Consider the following 21,245-nt stretch of genomic DNA (forward strand, 5'->3'; position numbering starts at 1 on the left):
GCCGTCAGTAGGCCGTCGGGGCCTTTTTGAGCGTCGGCCGACTTAGATTTTTCGGTGTGTTCTGCACCATTGGGTCCAGTCGGACGTTGTTGTTTTGGGTTTTTTTCTCGTCGGGCCATTAATGAGAGAGAAAACTCTGATCGGCAGTTCAGTTTAGCATACGAGTCAGTGCACGAGAATAACAGCTAAAGTATGAAAGCGAGCCAAGACGGTACAGACAGAAAGCTTTTATAATTTTACGTCAACTTACTTGAGCAACACCGCACAAATATTTTCAACATGTGGAGTGGAATAGAGAACGTCATCAGCAAGATTTATATTCAAAACGTTAAGCAAGCGCAGTTTTGTTGATGGTTTGTATTCCTGCAGTCTTAGTTTCACTTTCCCTTTTTAAAGGCACAATATGTATTTTTTTTTGCTTTAAAAATATAAAAAATCACAATATCTATGTTATATATTTTTTAAAGTTGTGTATTTACATTATCCCGACAGTTCCAATTAACTTCTAAATCCAGAGAAATTAATATTTTAATTCGAAGACACGGACCGTGTCTTTATTTCCGTTATGTCGCAGTCAATGGCGTCATATCCGCGTTGTCCCTGGTTTCCGCTCGTGCTGCCATGGTAACCAGAGCTATGAACCAGAGCCCTCTGATAGTAACCAAGACGACAGACGTGGACCACTGTAGTTCGCAATGTCTATCTGCACACTGTTGTTGTTTCGTTCAAACATTATGGGCCATGGCAAGCAGACTTTGGATAAAAAAGGAGAACTAAAACGAGAATCAATATCAGCGCGGTGTTTTCGAGATGCCGAGAGCTCCCATAGACAGTATATAAACGAGAGCTCCACGTCCGAGACTTCAACCGCTCCTACATGTACTTTATTAAACAGGTGAGCACATTTACATAAAACTAATCAATGTTTTATAGTTCAACAATGATAAAATGTCAGAATATGATCTGTATGTTATTCTAATGTTGATCTAGCTTAACGTTACTGCTAACGTTAGTCTCGTACAGACAAACTAACACATAAGTTACATTTCAACACATTCAAATGCAGTTTAGTGTGATAGTGTAATGTTAGACCAAGTGAAACAGCGCTGCGTTACCTCACAAGTTTAATTTGTCTAATAAACTGACCTGTGAGTAGTAATTCTGCGTGTAGTTCGGTAGAATGAAATGTCCATATTCCTTTTATATCCGTGGGACTCTCGTCGCGTTTGGAGCGGTTTGGAGCTGATAGCTGTCTCTTAGCAATCCCGAACTGCTTCATATCACAGTCATGATAAAAACATTGATGTATTCAGTCATCCATAAACATTATTAGATCGGTCGGCTTGACGTTGACGACAAGATCCATAATTCTTAGCAAATGTTGCGTCATCAAACTACGCCTTTGTTATTGTAAATAGGTTAGCGACCCCTAGTGGAGAAAAAATCCCATACTGTACGTTTAAATGACTAATATAGACAAATATATCTGCAGAAATAGACAATTTTCTCATTTACACTAGGGCTGGGACGGTATGGATTTTTTCTTACCGCGGTTGAAAAGCAAGAAATTACCGCTTTAAACCTCAACCCACCTCCCCACCCTCCCCCAGTTTTTTTTTTTCTGCGACGTTGCGGCTGGAACAACAAACAAAGTGTGTCAATGATAATCTCAGGTAGTGTATATGTGCTTTATTTAATGTTAAAAGCATGCAATGTGACTTTGAATATCGTTTAGTGCTCCAGCTTTGTAGCTGTAAAAGCAACAATGGATAATTCACCTCAGATCTTGAAATTAAACAAATGGAAACAAGAACGTTCAAACTGTGAACATACAAGTGTATTCTTTGACAAATATTGTTTTAGTAACTCATAGCCTATGTATTTTTAATAATGTTTAAATGGTGTAATATTTGTGAATTTGATTAGCCTACTTATCCATTTTTCTTGCAAGTGCCGTCAAGATTACTCTCTGGTGCTGTGAGTGTGCACTTGCCGCGACTCCGCGAGGGTTGACAAATGCGGTCTTCTTCATGTGAGAGAATTGTGTTAAATAAGCACGTGCAATTAAAAGCTGAGGTCCTGCTTTTACTTTTTTTTTTATTTATTTACGGTGCGGCTTGGACGCGGCGTCCGTCGAAAATAGACTAGGCGCCTATCTTTAGCGAAGCGGCGCGGTGAGACGCTTCTGAAACGCGCCGCGTCTATGGAGATATTCTTGTGCCAATAAAAATGAACGTAGCTTTTCAAGAAACTAATGAAAATATAAATTGAAACTAAATAAATTATCTCTAAAACTGAAAAAGAATAAATCGCAGGCAAATTTTTTTACTTCGTTTTTAATACACTGCATGTTTTGCTAACTGTTTCTCATATTTCAATCGCTGATCTGAACTTACAAATGCCCTTCCAGAGTTTTCATTTACGCTTCTGAAGTTTTTGTTTACGCTCCCAGAGTTTTCGTTCGCCGTTCTGACACATTTCTCTCGTGGGGGCGGGGCTAGTAGCAGTGTGTTCTCATTGGTTACTGAGCTTTTGATTGATCGCTTCGTGACCTGGAAGTGAAGACGTCAGTGTTTATGTGTGGATGTGAGCGTCTGTAATCGCAGCTTTCTATTTTATTTTAGTGATGTTAAGTTTATATCTGTATTTATTTGCTGCTACACTATATTGTTGAGATGATCTCTTATAGAAGGAATAGTAGCCTACAGACGAATGATATTTTTCATTAGTCATCGTCGCTATATCAGGAGGATACTGGATAACGTTAGCCTACTCGTGGTAAGTCTGATTTTTGTTTTGTTTTTAATACTATACTAATACTATTTATAATACAGTACTGGCTTTTTTCAGGTGGAGAGGCATTTTAGAGCTCAATGAGAGCCCATAACATTATACAGCTGAGCTGTGTTGTCTTGATTTAACTGTTAGCCCAATCATTACATGACTTGTTTATCTACATTCGGTTACAGTCTTCGATTAGATCATATTTTCTTCGATTAGATCATATTTCCCCACAGCCACCCCAAACAACATTGAGCTAGAGTACTGTACAGTAGCCTATCTGTACTGTATCAGTCAATGACTGATGCCATAGGACGAGAGCGCTGTCAATCACTGCCTGATTCAACTTTGGCAATGTAAAGCCTTTTTTTACCATGCCAATAAAGCTATTTAAACCTGAATTTCTCAATTGCTGATTAATTTGCGATGCAAAGTTTTTAAAAGAGGAGAGACACGACTTGACCACAGACCACGTCTCTGTTCGTAATATGTAAAATCAATTATTTTGAAGTATCGCCCTGGTTGCAATATTTAATATAAAATATTAAAAAATGAAAATAGAAACCTGCGATTACAGACGCTCACATCCACACATAAACACTGACGTCTTCACTTCCAGGTCACGAAGATCAATCAAAAGCTCAGTAACCAATGAGAACACACTGCTACTAGCCCCGCCCCCACGAGAAAAATGTGTCAGAACGGCGAACGAAAACTCTGGGAACATAAACGAAAACTTCAGAAGCGTAAATGAAAACTCTGGAAACGCATTTGTAAGTTCAGATCAGCGATTGAAATATGAGAAATAGTTAGCAAAACATGCAGTGTATTAAAAACGAAGTCAAAAAATTTGCCTGCGATTTATTCTTTTTCAGTTTTAGAGATAATTTATTTAGTTTCAATTTATATTTTCATTAGTTTCTTGAAAAGCTACGTTCATTTTTATTGGCACAAGAATAGCTCCATACTGTTTAACCTTGGTGTAAGGTGATTTTTGTCAGATCATGTCACAGTTATAAATCAGGATTTTAGCAGGTCAGTGAAAGTGATTGCTGGTATAATGGGTCGCGTTTATTCACTATTTATATTGTTCTAACAGAAAATCAAAAACGGCTTTATTGGGGATTCAGTTTATTATTAAATATAGTATGTGACAATTTAGAGAGTAGAATGACGTCACGAATATTGTTATCACGTGACATCCTTCTAAATGTAATAAATAAATAAAGAAGGGGATTTAAGAACTACATTTATGTATAAAATATTTTTAGCAGTATTTAATGTCATTTGATTAAATAAAACAAACCACAGAAGTCCTGGACTATCCTGTACAATATGTATTGTAAATTAAAGGTGCTCTAAGCGATGTCACGTGTTTTTAGGCCAAAACATTTGTCACATACAGCAAACTTCTCCTCAGTATTTGCTAGCTGCCTGTCCCCTGAACACACTAAAAAAAAACAGTTGACAGCCCAGGCTCCACAAGCGGCAAGAAAAACAAACAAACTGGGCTAATCTGCACCACGAAACATAGCAAACTGTTCCAGCCAATAACCGACAAGAAGGATTTAAGGGTGGGGTTTGGGGGGTTAGTGCACAGATGAGGAGGAGGGAGGGTCTAGCTAGCCTCAGTTTTGTTTGACAATACTTTGAACGTCAACAAGAAGTGTCACCCAACATCGCTTAGATCACTGTTAAAAGAGCATCAGCAACCACCTCTTTCTTTAACAGTTGATCCTGTATTGTTTTTCAAAGGCAAAAAAACTACATGAAATATGTTCCGTATGTTCAGATTGGTTAATACAGAAGTGGTTTCACAGAGAAGGTCAAAAGATGTCAAACGCATTAAAGCAATGTGTGTCAATGAAAATCAGTTTTGCACACTGTACATTTGAAGTAGCTTTTTTGTTTTTTTGCCCAACATGACCTCAGTCATCATCAAACTGAAGCACAATCGTCTCTGCAGGTGATATTTGCTTGCACAGTACCTGATAGAGCCGCCTATACTGAAACACTGATATAGGAGATCGGGAGTAGTTTCAGACACAGCTGTAGTCTCACAAATTCCTGTGGGATATCTATGTAGGTCTATTAAGGTCCTAAAAACTTCTGTCATATGTTCAACTTTATTTTTCAACATAGCTGCAGTTTAAACAAAGCATTTTTAAAATGTCATTGTTATGGGTTAAGTTTACATTGACATTGTTTTCAAATTTACAGTTGAAGTAAATAGACTTTTGGCAAGCTATGGAGCAGAAGCAAGCAGGAGACCTTAAGTCGTCGTAGTCGTTCTGCAAGACCTCGCAGCAGCTTCACAAGACTTTTCTGCTGCTTAAGAAGCATGACACAGTGTTGTACCAACAACGTTTGAAAGGGAGGAACTGGAAGCTACAGGACTTGGAGAGAAAAAAAGTTACATTTTTTTGGTGGGTATTGTGTAAGTTTTTGTTTATAGACAAAAGTTTTTAAACAAAAGTTTTGCTTCTAAAAATGTTGCTTTATCTTTTCTTTTTTACAGGTGATGAAAATAATGCAGAAGATTTCAAAAACTACATTCTAACGACATATCCAAAACTTGGTGACTGTGGGGGATTTGAGATTTTAAAAACATCAGACATGACCCGATCTAGGAATCTGGTGGTGTTGCCTTGCCCAAACACAGGGTACACAATTAAGACTCTAAAAGAAAATATGGGACATGCTGTCATCTACATACGTCCTATGCAAAAAGACATAGAACTGTCCAGTTCTGTAAGTTGTTTTTTGTTTTTTTAACTACAGTAAATTACTTATTTGCTAAATTCTATGCTTATTACATTTTAGGCAACACATGTTTTTATCGTAATGTACTAAGTTTATTTTCATTTACAGTTATCTAAAATTCTGAGATTGCTTTTTTAATTTAAGGTTGTCTGTGAATCTCCCATGCTTGGGCCAATGGAGAGATGTCTTGCCTGTGAAAAACAGTTCAATTTCAATGAACTTAAGGTTCACATTGAGAGCTGCAGGTATGGAGAAAATTGACTGGTCATAATCTTGATTTAATATTCAGTTTCTTATTAGGAAAACAAATTTTAATTTCATGTTTTTGAAGGCCTAGGACTGAATGTTCCAATCACCTGCCACCAACATTAGAGAACGAACACCTAAATGCACATACTTCAGACAGTGATTCGCACATACTTCAGACAGTGATTCACTCCTCAACCAGTCACCCACTGAGGAAAATACTGACCAACTGTTCATCCATTTAACAGATGAAAAAACAGACATGGTAAATTTCAAGTTTGCATTGCTAAGAGCTTGTGCTACCATCAAACATTTTCTTCTGCCATAATATCAGTTTGTAGGTTCACAATATTAGCATTTCAAAACGCTTCTTATTTTTCAAAAAAATATATTTTTGCTACTTGTTGTATATAATGTTCATCAAACTGAAGAAGAGAGTGGTCTTGTGGATCATCCACATTTATTTGGTACAGTTTTTATGGTAGATGCTCTTAGGAGTGTCTTTAATATTTCTTAATTTCCTATCTCAAAATATTGCCAGGAATCTTTAAGTGAATGGCGGAGGATGCGTGAGGAGCAGGATGAGGAATATAACCAGTCTTTGATAGCAGATCAAGCCAAAGTATGTAGGGTAAACTTTATAACAGACATCCTCTGATGACATTGTGTAATCTTTCTGTCTGCATTACAATCTGAATTTGTAATTTGTTTCAGGAACTTCAAAAGATGAATAGCGAAGAATCTGAGAATAGACGCAGAAAGGTAAGTCTAAGTTAAGGAAATCAGGATGCTGCTGCCTTTTTAAGACCTTATACATTTACTTTTTGTTTACCATTACCGTTTGATTTTGAAACTTGCCTACATTATTTTAGGCTATAGATGAGAGACGAGCGCGAATGGCAAATTTACCTGAACTTGCTCATGGTGTGCCACTAAAAGTAAAATATCCAAGCGGCTTAATGAGGACTAGGAAATTTATTTTAAGTGAATCAATTAAGGTTGGTAAGGTTTATTTTATTTTATAGTTGTTGTTTTTTTGGTGTGCAAAGTCTTCTGTGTTTAAATGTGAAATAATCAAAATGTCTAGGCACTGTTTGACTTCGTTGGAGAGGTGGAGGACGCTACAGAATGGTTCCATATTCAGGAAGCCTTATCACCACCACTTAGAAATGACCTCTGTGGAACCATTTTTGAAAGAAATATCAGAGGGCCAACCACACTTTTTGTCCAGTGGATTTCCTCGGAAGATGCAGAGGTAGATTTACAAAAAAAATGTTTTGTTTTGTTTTTCAAATCTTTCTTAGCTTGTCATTTACTGTTTTATGTAATTCATCAGTTTATGCAGACCATTCTTACACCTGATGGCAATGACAACTATGATAAAGATGATTATAATTCTGGGACTGTCAGCCCATTGGATCAACCTAGCACCTCTAATGAACATCTGGCATCGTTCTCCCCTCGATCAGAGCAGGAAGAGACTGTCCAGAAGTATGAATTAAAATGTTATAGTACCAGTTAACCCATAGTCACCTCTATACCTGTATCCCATTTGATATACAATGTCATCATTTATCATTTGCATTCATAATAATATTATTTTCCAGGACCAACCTCCAAACAATACTGAGTCTCCTTTCAGCCAAGATAGATGATGATAGTCCCACTAGTAATCAGATCAATGTTGTAAGGGATTATAAAGGCAATACCCACAACATACTGAGAAGCACTGTTCAGGCTTTTAGTCGGCGACGATTTAACCTCGGAGCAAGACTGGATGTGATTTTTGTTGATGATACAAAAGCGGCAGAGGGGGCTGTGGACGGTGGTGGTCCAACTAGAGAGTACCTCAGATTACTCCTTAAGGCTGTCCAACAGTCTGGCATATTTGTGGGCCCTGAAAATAGTAAGAGGTTGCGGCTTGACAGTGAAGGTAAGCATTTGAACTAAAGGTCTTATTTAAAATGATTTCATAACATTAAGTCATTGTAGTTAATTAAAATATTTTGGTAATTTTCTTTGCACAAAGGTCTCTACAGGCAGATATCTCAAATGATATCAGTTTGTATAATTCATGGAGGAATGGGGCCACATTTCTTTTCAGAAAAGCTCTTTCTCCAGGTTTGTGGTAAACCCACCCGTCCTGCAACCTTGGATGAAGTAGATGATGAGACCTTTAAAGAAATGCTTTGCAAAGTAAGCATTTTTCTTAAACTGCAGCGAACAAAATTTGGAAGTTATGCTGGAAGAGTACCCCATTAAAGGAATAGTTCACCCAGAAATGAAAATTCTGTCATCATTTACTCTCCCTCAAGTTGTTCCAGACCTGTATGACTTTCTTTCTTCTGCTGAACACAAAAGATATTTTGAAGAAAGTCGGTAACCAAACGACTGATTGACTTCCATAGTAGGAAAAAATAATACTATGGATGTCAATGGGGACCAGCAACTGTTTAATTACCAACCTTCTTTAAAATATCTTCTTTTGTGTTCAGCAGAAGAAAGAAAGTCATACAGGTTTGGAACAACTTGAGGGAGAGTAAATGATGACAGAATTTGAATTTTTGGGTGAACTATCCCTTAAATACAGTGTTTTTTGTATTTTAGCTGCAACATGACGTTGACGTTGATGTTTTGTTTTTTCAGATAAAAGATTTTTTTTTTTTTTTTTACATATTTTGTCCTATAAAGTTTTATACACAGCTTCTGTATTCACTATATATTTACATGTGATTAAAAGTGTGATATTGCTTTTATAAAGTGGTTCATCCAACAGGTTAATGTAAGTGACATTTCACACAAATATTGAGATCTTACCTCTATCTCGGTTCCAAAAGAAGAGAGCCGTTAGAGATGTCATTGCTTGTCTTAAATAACAGTATTAATACTAAATTAGATTTCAGACACACTTGCAAATTTTGCATTTGTGCTCTGTCAATACTGAACCATTGCATTTCTCAAAACATTGCACAGTAGCATGGTTTCTCCTGAACGAATCACATTTTTAACGAGTTACATGGAGAATGATTACTTTATTTATTTATTTATTTATTTATTTATTTATTTAGTTAGTTATTTGTATATATATACAATTATTTACTGAAAATGTGAAATACACACCACCAATACACTGTCAGCTTGTTTGGAATGGCACAAATAGTACAGTTGTTAGACTGAATTTCTACATGTGTTACAGATGAAGAATGTACACCATTGACGTTGGAGAATGTGCTGGAGTTTACTTCAGGGTCTTCAGCCATTCCACCCCATGGCTTTCTGCAGCAGCCCAAAATCGAATTTCTTCATGACGCACCAGAGAAAATATTTCCAGAGGTAAACACTTGCAACATTGTGTTAAAATTAGGGATGTCCCGATCCGATCACGTGATCGGAAATCGGGCCCGATCGCGTGTTTTCAGACTCGATCGGAATCGGACGTTACCTCCCGATCAGGACTCGGATATATATATGTATTTATATTCTCATTATTTTTTAACACCTCTATTATGCGGTGACACAGAGTTATGGCGGTTTCACACTGCACGCGTTAGCAGAGCATAAGCAGGCAGGAGCAGTGCATATGGTGAGCAGGAGCAGGACACGCGCGTTTTGCTTTCATACTGGCAGCGTTTGTCACGCGCGGCTGAACCGCGGGTTGTGTACAGACAGAGTCTATAATGGATAAGTTGGCATTGCTTTTTTTCGTTTTCAAATACATTTAAGAGAAAAGACTTGTCAAGAAGCTTATTTTATTAATAATTTCATTTATATAACTTTTGGTTCATCTTTGTTTTTATTGTTATGGCAACAAGTTTGTTTTTGGACATTTGTTTTCTTTTTAAATTGCTGTTGGTCATTTGATTGACTGTTTAAAACACAATAGATATCATCAATGCACTTTTTGGATAAAACTGCGGTGTATTTTGGCCATGATCAATGTATTGTCACTTTAATTCAGCAAAAGCGGCGCAGCAAAAATAGACTCGGCGCCGAAACGATCACGGCACTCCTGCTCTGCTCTGCTACGCACTGCCGCGCCACCTCTGCGCGCGGTGTGAATGCTCTAAAGCCTGGTTTAATCTGTTAACATGGGCGGCGAAAAAAATACGCGCTGCACGCTCTGCTAACAGTGCAGTGTGAAACCGGCGTAAGAGTTAGGAGTGCAGTTACTGTTCCTAAAAGCACATTACTGGCTTTGCAAACACTGTGGCACTTTTATTTTTTATTTGTTTACATGCCTGCCGGATATTTTAAGTTGAGGTGCTATTTGTTTATATATTAGACTTTTTTAAATATTTACTGTTGCACTAAAGTCCAAAAGTGAAGAATTTATTTATTACTTGATTGTTCAAGCTACCTCACAGAAGTGCTCTGTTTGTTAACAGAGTTGTTGAATGTTAAAATAAGGTGAATTAAATAAAAAATAAGGGACATCCTGGATCTGTTTTTTTCGCTCTTCTTTATTCTTTTTTTTTTTTTTTTGCATTATAGAAGTATCGGATCGGGACTCGGTATCGGCAGATACTTAAAATCAAATGACTCGGACTCGGACTCGAGGGCAAAAAAACCTGATCGGGACATCCCTAGTTAAAATTGCCCATCCATTACAATTACGAGTCATTCAAAACACACATGAGCAATGGCATACTGTGGGCACCAACATTTGGCGTAGCGTAGTTCAACACGTGCATTAAAGGGTTACTCCACTTTAAAATAAATTCTGTCATCATATACTCACCCTCATGTTGTTTCAAACCTGTATGAATTTCTTTCTTCTGCTGAACACAAAGGAAGATATTTAGAAGAATGTCAGTAACCAGACAGTTTCTGGTCTCATTGACTTCCATAGTATATTTCCAGACCAGAAACTGTCTGGTTACTGACATTCTTCTAAATATCTTCCTTTCTGTTCAGCAGAAGAAAGAAATTCATACAGGTTTGAAACAACATGAGGGTGAGTATATGATGACAAAATTTTCATTTTAAAGTGGAGTATCCCTTTAAAAAGGAATAGTTAAACCATGAATGAAATTTACCCCATAATTTACTCACCCTCATGCCATCATAGGTGTACAACATCTTCCTTTCTTCAGCCAAACACATGTGGTGTAACATTTAACAAAATCCTAGCAGTTCATATTGAATTGTTTATCACAACAGTGCCATCACAAAGCTATGAACAGTCAGAATTGTATTTATTACTCCAATTGTGTTTGGCTGAAGAAAGGAAAACGTCATACACCTAGGATGGCATGAGGGTGAGTAAATTATGGGGTAAATTTCATTAGGGTGGAGTTTAAATGCATTGTTGTTTGAAAATACTATGTTTTTGACAACATGAAATGTTACAGTTTTTCAGCTGTTTTATTGTTCAGTGACAATGCACTATAACCAGTCAAGTTCATACTACAAGATTTGTTCATTGCTGAAAGCATTAGCAAAAAAAAAAACCTAATGTAAACATTAACACATTAATAATTGATGCATGACAGTTAATCTCGTCATACTGACATTGTTAATTCCAACCTTTAATGAGTTTAAAATGTTGTTTACAGCGTGTTAACGCATAAAAAAAATTAAATGAAATGCTTTTTCAGATATTACTGTGTCTGTGATTCCTGATCAACAAATACAATGTCTTTCTGATATGCACATATACAATATCTCTGCCTAAAGTATTTTAAACCTTTAAAAGAGAAGACTATGATTCACCAATCATTTGTTTTACAGCAAGAACGGTTTCCATGTAGACAGATAATGCATCTGAGAAAGGTACATCTGGGTTTGGTAGTGTTGCCAGCTCTTCTTCGGTCAAGCCTCGAGGCAGATCCAACTCAGGAACATGAACACCTTCTGCTTGTTGCCCTTGAATATCTTCCCTGACTTCATCATCAATGTCAATCTACAACAGTTTCAATATGAATAAATCATTTAGAAAACTTAATTAAAAACAACAATTAAATTAATTGATCAGTACTTAAGTTTACATTTTTACTCAGTGAAGAAATTATCAGTGAAGAAATAATAAATGAAAAAAAAAATAAAAGCAAAGTATAAAAGCAAAGTAGTTAACTAAACCCACTGCATAATTACCTGATTTGAGCCTTCCTTCTCATGATTTGACCAAAGCTGCAGTGAAGTTCTGTTGCCAGCAGATCTTAGACTGTGACTATTCCAGGCACTCTGAAATTCTTGTAGATGCCTCTGAATTTGTGGCATGTAAGACCAGTGCAAGGCAAACAAGTCCACTTCCTGGTCCGGATTATGCCATCCTTCATCTTCCAACCGACGAAAGGTGGTGTAGAAGAGGTCTGTTACTTGGTCAAAGACATCTCTCCACAACCGCTCAATTCTTACATAAAAAAAACAAACTTCAATTTAAATCAGTTCAGTGAAGGAAAACGCTATTCATGTGGCTACAAGTTAACAAGCCTACCTCTGGTTGTGAACACTTCTTCCTGTGATGTGTGAATGTCTGTTTGCTCCTCTGGTTCTTATCATGAAGCGGGCAACCATTACATTTTCTCCCCCCTTGTCAGAACGCACTCTAGAGGGAACACCATATATTTGTACAGCAGACAGGAAGCTTTGCAGCACTGTTTGAGCCTTGTTGTTTGTGGCAACTTTTAAGTACGCCACAAGCTGGGAAAAGCCGTCGATTCCCCCATGGATAACAATTCTCCATCTGCAAATTTAAAGCCACACCGTGTAACTTTTCAACCTTCATAATATATTTCCAAGACCCTTGTGATGGTACATCGACTTACAATAGGTTGAATGACACGTCTGCCATAGCCTGACGGGGTCTGTATCGCTTTTACTGGCACTATGTAACTTCGGGGTTCGGGTAGTAACCAGACCACAAAAAGAACTACAAAATTCGACTGCTTTACGGCATACGTCACTTCCCCCACCACTTCCTCAAATTCGGACGTGAGCGTTTATATACTGTCTATGGACGTGAGATGCCAACCAGCGTTTGTTTTCGGCTTTCGTGCGTATGTTTTTGTCATGGGGGCTGTTGTGTTTAGACCTGGCCACTTCATGCGTTTTCTCAGATCGGATAGCTATACGATCGTGAAAAGACCAGGTGTAAATGCCCTCCGAAACGCATTCAAGACGGATTTGAATCCGATCGCTCAAACCACTTCAGGAGGAGGTCTGAGACGCATTCCAGACGAAACTGGACAAGTGTGCATCTGGTTGTTGAAACCACATATGCAAATTGTACTCCTCCCAAAAATGCTAAAAAATAAATAATAATAAAATAAACGTGTGAGAGCGTGTTATAGGCTATATGTTATTGCCAGATATGACGACGCGCTGGAACACGCATCACCGCAGATGAGAAGCTGAGCATCAATTCATCAAGCCAACGTGCAAACTATCGCAAATCAAAGTGAAAGTAAGTCGCAGATGCTTAACACACAATCATCATCATCATTAAAAGTAAAGAAATGAAATGATCTTTCCAGGGCTGTTACTGCTCTCTCTTATTGCGGTCTTTGATTTTCAAATTTCCGTTTCGCAAAAACACATTTATGTGACCAGGTGTAAATAGAATCGTTTTGATAAATCTGATAGCTATCCGATCTGAGAAAACGCATGAAGTGGCCAGTAAATAAATCTCTTATTTGTAAACTTGTTTGCATTCTATGTTGTATGTTGTTGCGCTTGCTTGTAGTATGTCATTTTTTTACATGCTGTTCATTCATCCATTGCTGATAATTAGACCAGTCCAATAATTTCCACATATGTCTAGCTAGCTTTCGATTATCAGAGCTGTTAACAGACAACAAACACTCGTTCTCTTACGTGTTTTTTGCGTTATGTTTTATTGCCTAGCTTGCCTCACGAACTAGTTTGCCAGCTGAACTCAGGTGTTGTGAGGTGTATTTATCACGTAGTCCTGAGGGATATCAGACGACGCTGTTGACGTTGATTCCTGCGATTATCATGAGAACAGTTTTCAATATCTCACATAAATATCAGGACATAAATAAGCCTAACGTAGAGGTTGTAAATAAACAAGCACAATTTGCAAACTATTATGATAAATTGCAATAATCATGTCTTCGGAGTCTGCGTGCCTGTTCCATGCCCGACGCAGGTACCGGTGTACAGGGTGGGAGGTAGGGGGGTGGAGGAGTATTTACGACAGTGCAAGTATTCCACAGCGACTGTTTGACAAAAACACAAATTCTCCACAGCGTGCCTTTAAGTATTTAAAGTTACTCATTTAAGAATACAACATGTATTAAATAACTTGTCCCACACAAGCACACAAAAACTATGCAATGGCTACAACATTGAACATCCCAGATAGCAATTACGTTTGGGCCACATGTGGATATTATCTGGCACATATGGCCTAGATGTGGCATGGCTGAACAGATATGGGCCAAATTGTAGCCATATTTGTTTTGCCATAACTTTAAAATCTGCGGGAAAGGCTCTCTTGGTTCACAACAGATTTTGTATAAGGTATATGGCCCAGATAACAACAAACACATGAGGACCATATGTGGTTGAGCTATGGCACACAGTGAGAAACACCGACTTGTGGTAAACATTTGGCTTATACGTGGAAAAACACAGGAATCCTGAAATCAAGTGCGGCAAACATCCGCAGTTCCACTAGTGATGTGTCATGCGCAAAAGATGCGGCTCTGAGAGCCGATGCTTTGTAGTGAATCAGAAGAGCCGGCTCGCATCGAGTGAGAGCCGGCTCCCAGTTTTTTTCCTTTCTCTGCTTTCCTCAAGGCAGAACTTTGTTTTGATTGGTCAGCAATCGCATCGCGGCCAATCAGATGTGAGGATATGGGATCATACCATTATGTAAAAACAGAGAGGTGGGTGAAGCGAAGCAGCACTCCACTGCAAGTTAACGAGTCGTAACAACGTTAAAGGGTTAGTTCACCCAAAAATGAAAATTCTGTCAGTAATTACTCACCCTCATGTTGTTTCAACCCCGTAAGACCTACGTTCATCTTCGGAACACAAATGACGATATTTTTGATTAAATTTGAGAGCTGGATCACTTCTCCATAGGCTTATAAGGGATTGAAACTTGCTGGCCCAGAAAAGTTATTAAAGAGATCGTTAATATAGTCTAAGTGACTACAGTGGCTCAATGTTAAGTATATCAAGCGACGAGAATACTTTTTGTGCGCAAAAACTAACAAAAATAACGACTTTATTCCACTATTCATTTCCTTCTCTCTGGGCCTCGAGTTAGTTCACGTAGTGTTTTTGCGCAGCGTGTCTGTGTTACACGTCACCACGTAGGCTCACTATTGGCCGACGCTGGTCATGTGTGTGATGCGTGTGTCGTACAACACTGACACGCTGCGCAAAAACACTACGTGAAAAGACTCGAGGCCCAGAGAGAAGGAAATTAATAGTGGAATAAAGTCGTTATTTTTGTTTGTTTTTGCGCACAAAAAGTATTCTCGTCGCTTTATATAGGATCCCTAGGTTTAAAAAACTTGCATTCAATGACAACAGAGCTGTTTATTTGCTGTTTTGTTGTTAATTTGTGCAATAAATGCATAAAAACACTGTACATGAAAGGGTTTTCAACACACAAACCATTAATTTTTGCAAAGTTATGGTAAAATAAAGGCCTACAAAAAATCCTAAATTAAGAGCCTTTCGGGAGTCGAAAGAGCCGGCTCTTCTTTGGGAGCTGAGCCAAAAGAGCCGGCTCTCTGAAAAGAGCCGAACTTCCCATCACTAAGTTCCACACCTCAGGTTGCTCTGCATCTTCCCTCCTATTGGTGGAGAGAGACTACGGCGCGAGTTTGACTGCGACGCTGGCCAGCTGACGCCATTTATTCTGCTTTCCTTACGACTGTGTACATTCAGGTAAGTGATGTTTTGGCATTTTAAAGTCATATAATTGAAATACGCAGCATTATGTGTCAATATTGCATGTTATTATGCGTTTAGTTATTCATTTCATCGAGGAAGGGGTTGAACTATAGCTAATATTTTCCTCAGTTTACTGTTATAACTTACAATAAAGTTGAATGTAGGCTATAGCAGTTCGCTGGTTTGCCGTTTTAAATTATGATATTTTTGTTTATAAATCAACAGCACACTGTCGTACACATATAAAATAGTATAGTTTGTCATGTAGCCTATTTGTGAATTAAGGCGACGCGGTCCAATATGTTGGTGTTATGTTTGTCAAAAAACCCAAATCCTAATTTGTGTTCAGAATCATTCAACTAATCATAATAATATAAAAATGCCAAGAATAAACATATTAATATGTGTGCATTATTGTATGTATCTTTTTATTTAACTCTGAAATGATATTCAACCAAGACTTTTTCTCATGACTTTTCCCTCTTTAAAATTAAAGTTGCAACGTTAGGCTATTAGTGTCAAGTCACAATACCAAAATTATGACTTTCCATACAATACCTGATTAAAATACCTTGTTAACATGAACTAATAATGAACTGCACTTCTACAGCATATATTAATGTGTTAATGTTAATTTCAACATTTACTAACACATTCAAATTAAAAAAAATTAGTACTTGTTAACTTTAGTATGCACTGTGAACTAACATGAACAAACAATGAATTGCTGTATTTCTGTTAACTATCAATTAATGGAACGGCCATTCACTGCCATTATAAAGCTTGGAAGAGGCAGGAAATTTTTATAATTACTCTGATTTCTCACAATATAGTTTATATACCATGCTATGGTATACTGTCATACCGCCCAGCCCTAATGTGCGGGTGGGGCAATGACAATAATTTCCATATTAAAAACCTAGAAAATATGGTTTCAGATGGAGTAAGTAATAGTTTATAGTTCATTTTACCACTTACACAATGTTTTTTTTTTTTTTCACAATGTATCAGATTACCTATCTGGGTCTGGTTGGTGGCTTTGACCTGGATAACACTGTGTGGAGAGTGCTGAAAGGCACTTTTACAACTGCTGTGGCACGTTAGTCAGTGGGAAGATTGGTGTCCAAGGCCTGGTCGTAAAGGAAGTTGTCATTGGTGAGACCTTTTTTAGAAGTTACTTTTATTTGTATAGCACTTTGCACAATACACAACTTTTCAAAACCGCTTTTCAGAACATTGCATTTTTATTTCTGTTATCTCAGTAATAGTAATAGTCACAAATTCATGGTTCAGAGCTTAAAGGCACGGTTCGGAGTAAAATCAACCTATAGGGTTATTTGCACCATGAGATCGAGCCAAAGTTTTATGTTTTGTTTTTAAAGAAAGTTATTTTTTATATATTGCGAATCATATCGTTTCAATCATACATTTTAAAGCTGTAATCACAATATAAGATTATCATTCTGTCAAAGTCTCATACCAGCGCATGCCTACAACTATCTGTATTTAGTTCATTATCACTGTGTATTTAAAGGGTTAGTTCACCCAAAAATGAAACTTACTAACCCAGTAATTACTAACCCATGTTGTTCCAACCCCGTAAGACCTTCGTTCATCTTCTGAACACAAATTAAGATATTTAAAGATAAATAAAATATTAAAGATATTTATGATGAAATCTGAGAGCTGTCTCACTCCTCCATAGGCTTCTCTGTTATTGAAACTTGCCAGCCCAGAAAGTTAGTAAAGACATTGTTAAAATAGTCCAAGAATACAGTGGCTCTACCTTAAGTTTATCAAGTGTCGAGAATACTTTTTGTGCGCAAAACAAGCAAAAATAACGACTTTATTCAACTCTTCATTTTCCTCTAAGTGAGTTCACGTAGTGTAACAGCGCAGCGCTTCTGTGTTGTACGTCAGAACGTAGGCTCACGATTGGCCAGCATCCCACACATGACCAGCGTCGGCCAATAGTGAGTCTACGCTCTGACGTACAACACAGAAGTTGGAAAAACTTGAGGGTAATTACAGACAGAATTTTCATTTTTGGGCGAACTAACCCTTTATGTTCCTCCTTGCATTCAGTACTTGGCCCATTATTGTTTGTGTGTTTCTGCTTCCAAATTGTCTCGCATCATTGCGGGTTATCTTGAGTTTATTTTGTGTTAGTAAAAACACTTCTTTTTGTAGACTCTGTCTTTGGACTAAAACATGACATTAATGCTATCTGTGTTGGTGTGTTTTTACATTAGAGTGTGCATGTCTTTAAAAAAAGAAAGCAGAATACATGAAGTGCTGTAAATTTTAACCGGTTATTGGTGCAAAAGTATTCTAAAAATCTAAATAATTTGTCATAAGGAATTATGGTATAATTCTGGCCCACATATTGAAAAATACAATTTGCAATTCCTTTTGAAATTTCATAGAGTGGTAATTCAGAGGTGTTTAATTTGTTAATAATTGCAATTAAAATATTAAAGGATATTTACATTAATGATGTTTTTCATTCTCCTGCAGCTCTAGCTTCCAGGTTGTATTGCTGCTAACATTATTTAAATTCTTCTTTATTGCAGGTGCAGTCAGGCAGAATCCCCTTACTGGAAAAGATCAACACATTGCCGACCCTCATTGGAGACTTCTCTGCACATCAACACACTTCTCAACTCTTTACCTTTCAAGTTTGCTTTAACTTTCTCAATTTCTCTTTAAAGTTCTCTTTACCAAGTTACTGTGATTTATTTGTCATAGACTCTCATTAGACTAATTGAACATAACATTAATACACGCTTTGATCGAGTGTTTTGAACTTGTGTAAAAAATTAACTTTGAATGCTATTATATTTATATTAATTTGTATTCTTAAATGTTTTCAGCTGAATTCTACTTAAAATAAGTACAACTGAGTAGCTGTAATTCTATGTGTTCTTAAATGTTTTCAACTGAATACTACTGTAATTATTAAATTCAACTCTGTTGCTGTAATTATATTTATTTTTATGAAATGTTTTCAACTGAATATTACTGTAAGTACAACACTTTAGCTGTAATTATTTAAATGCTTGTCAAAATAAATAGTTTTGAGTACATTTGTTGTTGAGTGTTTAATTTACCTGTGAGTTAATAAGACTTTAAATACTGTCAGCTGCATGTGGGCCACATAAGGACCGTTAGATTTGAACAGAACTCAACCATACTCAAGTTGCATACCAGGCTCACATATGGGCCACATGAAATTGTAGTATTTGGCTCATGCTTGGTGGAGTTATGGCAGTCCTTTGGTTCAGTTCTGGCAAAGGAGATGTGGGCCATATCTGGGCCGGCAAACACAAACTAATCTGGGCCACAGCTCAGCTGTTTATCTGGCCCACATCTTTGCCAAAGGAAATTTGCTGACTGGGATGCTTTTGTGTCCAATAGTACAGGAAAGGTTTTAAGGAATGTCTTTCTTCCTAAACCACATATTCACTTATGTTAATAAAAGCATAACATGAAATCATAACATATAACAAGTAGGGCAAGATCAAGCATGCAGACTTTTTTGCATGTATTCTTTCAGATCTATCAGAATATAAGACTATTACACTATAATTGGTAGCTGAAAACATAAAACAAAACAAAATATTTAATAAATAAAACTTTGTGACTGATGGGAATTTTATTTTGTAGACATGTGTAAAGGATTATATTTAGGTGTGTAAGAGAGCAGATTATGTGTGACCCTAGACATTAGCAACATTATCCATTAACTTTACCAAAGAAATGCTTAACACCAACCGAATAAGTTTATGATTCCCATCAATGTGCCACACACTGTTGGGAGCTGGTACACTGTAACGTCGGCGTCGGGCCGTCCTAAGACGTAACCTGCGCAGTTCCATTCCTTCCGGATCTACTCGTCTTAATGATGCTAAAACCCTGTGTTCTGCAACAGATTATAACAATAATATTCATATGTTAGATCTTGCATTTTTTTAAGAGAAACTGCACATTTTGGATGCCTTTTTAAGCAAGTTTTACATAATTTAAATCTGACTCAAATGAACTAGCGGCGCATTGTTATTTCTTGCGTAGTGATGGCTATCTATGTTAAAGTACATCAGATACATGCAGATGATGTGCAATTAGACTGTATTTAAAACATACAGTATATGACTCACGCATTGAGTAATTGCGCTCAATTTGTGCTGGTTTGATTTAATCTTCCCATTAAAGTGAAACATAACTTGGCAAGTGATTTGCTGTCACTGTGATTTTTTTCACCCACATTTGCCTGCCCAAAACACAATAGAAAATTGAATGGTTTTATTGGTTATAACGGAAACTATAATGGTGCCTACTGGTATGTGATGGATACTATTGGTGGGATGTTTTCTGGCAGATGGGGACCAATGAAACACCATTAAATCCTATTTATCGGATTATATAGGAATAATGCCCAAAACATACAAAAAGGAATTTTGTAAAGGTTTAAATGGAAAAAGCTAATGGTGGGGATGCAACAAAATTTCAGCTGCCGAAATTTTTCGGCCAAAATGGCATTATTGGTTTTCAGCCAAAAGAAAAAAGGCCGAAAATATCTGTTATTTTCAAACTTGGATGTTTAAAATGTTAATATTTGCTACGTTCCTACTTTGAATATGAAGTTGCCTGGATCTTATGTGTCCCAAGATCATCTTGTAGCCAGCATTGGGGTATCTGTGGTGTATTTCCGCCACTATTCTATCCAACTCCTCATTCGTAATGGAGGTGTACAAGTCACGTTTCCTAAAAACAAAGCATGTTTTAATTATAGTAAGGCATTACACACACAAGTTTTACATAATACAATTATATTATAATATTTTAACAAATTAAGACTTCACTGCCCTTTAAAGCACTCACATACATTCGAGAGTCGTCTCACCACATACCTTAAGCCATCACGTGCAAGTTTTCGTCGGACTGTCCTTAGCGACACACCGATACATCTTGCCGTCTCTTCTGCTGGTACATCCAACAACTGGTGTTCAAGAATGCTTGGAACTGCAATAGCGTGACGGCTGCTACAGTCCGAGGGACTCAGACGTCAGACAGTCTGTGCCTCATCAAACATAACCCAAATCCTTCCATTTATTGTACAGCCACAATTATCCGCTGCGTTTGCAACTGTGCCTAACGTACTGTGAAACTCTCCTATATAGAAAATGATAATCGAGAGGAGAATTTCTTTCGCAGAAATCAGCTAAAGCTAGCAAATCATCCACAATCCCTCTCCAAACACGATCAGATCCACCGGACATTTTTGCACAACAATTATACCGTTCAAGAATGGCGCCACTGAAGCCCACAGAAGTAAATTAAAGCGGGATAAAGCCTTGATCTCGAACTGTCCAATGACAGTTTGGCGCTTCAAATTGAGGCGAAAGTTGATTGGTTGCTCCCACGTGTGTACTGTCCAATGGCATTTTTTAACTCGATTGACAAATGGATAAAGAAAAGCATTTGGCAAAACGACAAAGAAAAGCATCTGGCAAATAGAGAGAGAAAAGGTTTGCCAATTGCTTTAAAAAAAAAAGCAATTTAACATGTGCATTTAAATTATT

At 37.3% G+C, this 21,245-nt stretch overlaps 2 protein-coding genes and 1 long non-coding RNA gene across 4 annotated transcripts in view; 2 read left to right on the plus strand and 1 right to left on the minus strand.

Moving 5' to 3' along the window:
* Nucleotides 1–10,781, plus strand: part of LOC311094709 (E3 ubiquitin-protein ligase TRIM35-like) — a 50,379-nt gene extending 39,598 nt beyond the window's left edge. Inside the window, exon 7 of one of the 2 annotated variants that reach the window (XR_014608709.1) lies at nucleotides 10,708–10,781. The gene's annotated coding sequence lies outside the window, so the exon portion shown is untranslated. Of the gene's footprint in view, nucleotides 1–10,704 lie in introns of both variants that reach the window. The other variant, XR_014608710.1, reaches the window with a different exon arrangement.
* LOC311095374 (uncharacterized protein) lies at nucleotides 6,356–9,240 on the plus strand (the record flags this gene model as incomplete). Its single annotated transcript, XM_084133866.1, has 7 exons — nucleotides 6,356–6,412; nucleotides 6,505–6,552; nucleotides 6,878–7,045; nucleotides 7,127–7,281; nucleotides 7,398–7,723; nucleotides 7,820–7,986; nucleotides 8,987–9,240. 7 exons carry the CDS (start codon nucleotides 6,356–6,358, stop codon nucleotides 9,005–9,007), a joined length of 942 nt encoding a protein of 313 aa, XP_083989992.1. The 3' UTR covers nucleotides 9,008–9,240.
* An 8,560-nt stretch (nucleotides 10,782–19,341) lies between the features above and the next one.
* LOC311094720 lies at nucleotides 19,342–20,882 on the minus strand. The gene is made up of 3 exons (XR_014608714.1): nucleotides 20,574–20,882; nucleotides 20,294–20,427; nucleotides 19,342–19,585 (listed from the first exon to the last, which is right to left on the minus strand). It is a non-coding gene; the product is annotated as an uncharacterized lncRNA (long non-coding RNA).
* Between the last annotated feature and the right edge of the window lie 363 nt (nucleotides 20,883–21,245).

This window comes from Abramis brama (genome assembly GCF_963993115.1).
Source record: "Abramis brama genome assembly, chromosome: 13".
Classification (NCBI taxonomy): Eukaryota; Metazoa; Chordata; class Actinopteri; order Cypriniformes; family Leuciscidae; genus Abramis; species Abramis brama.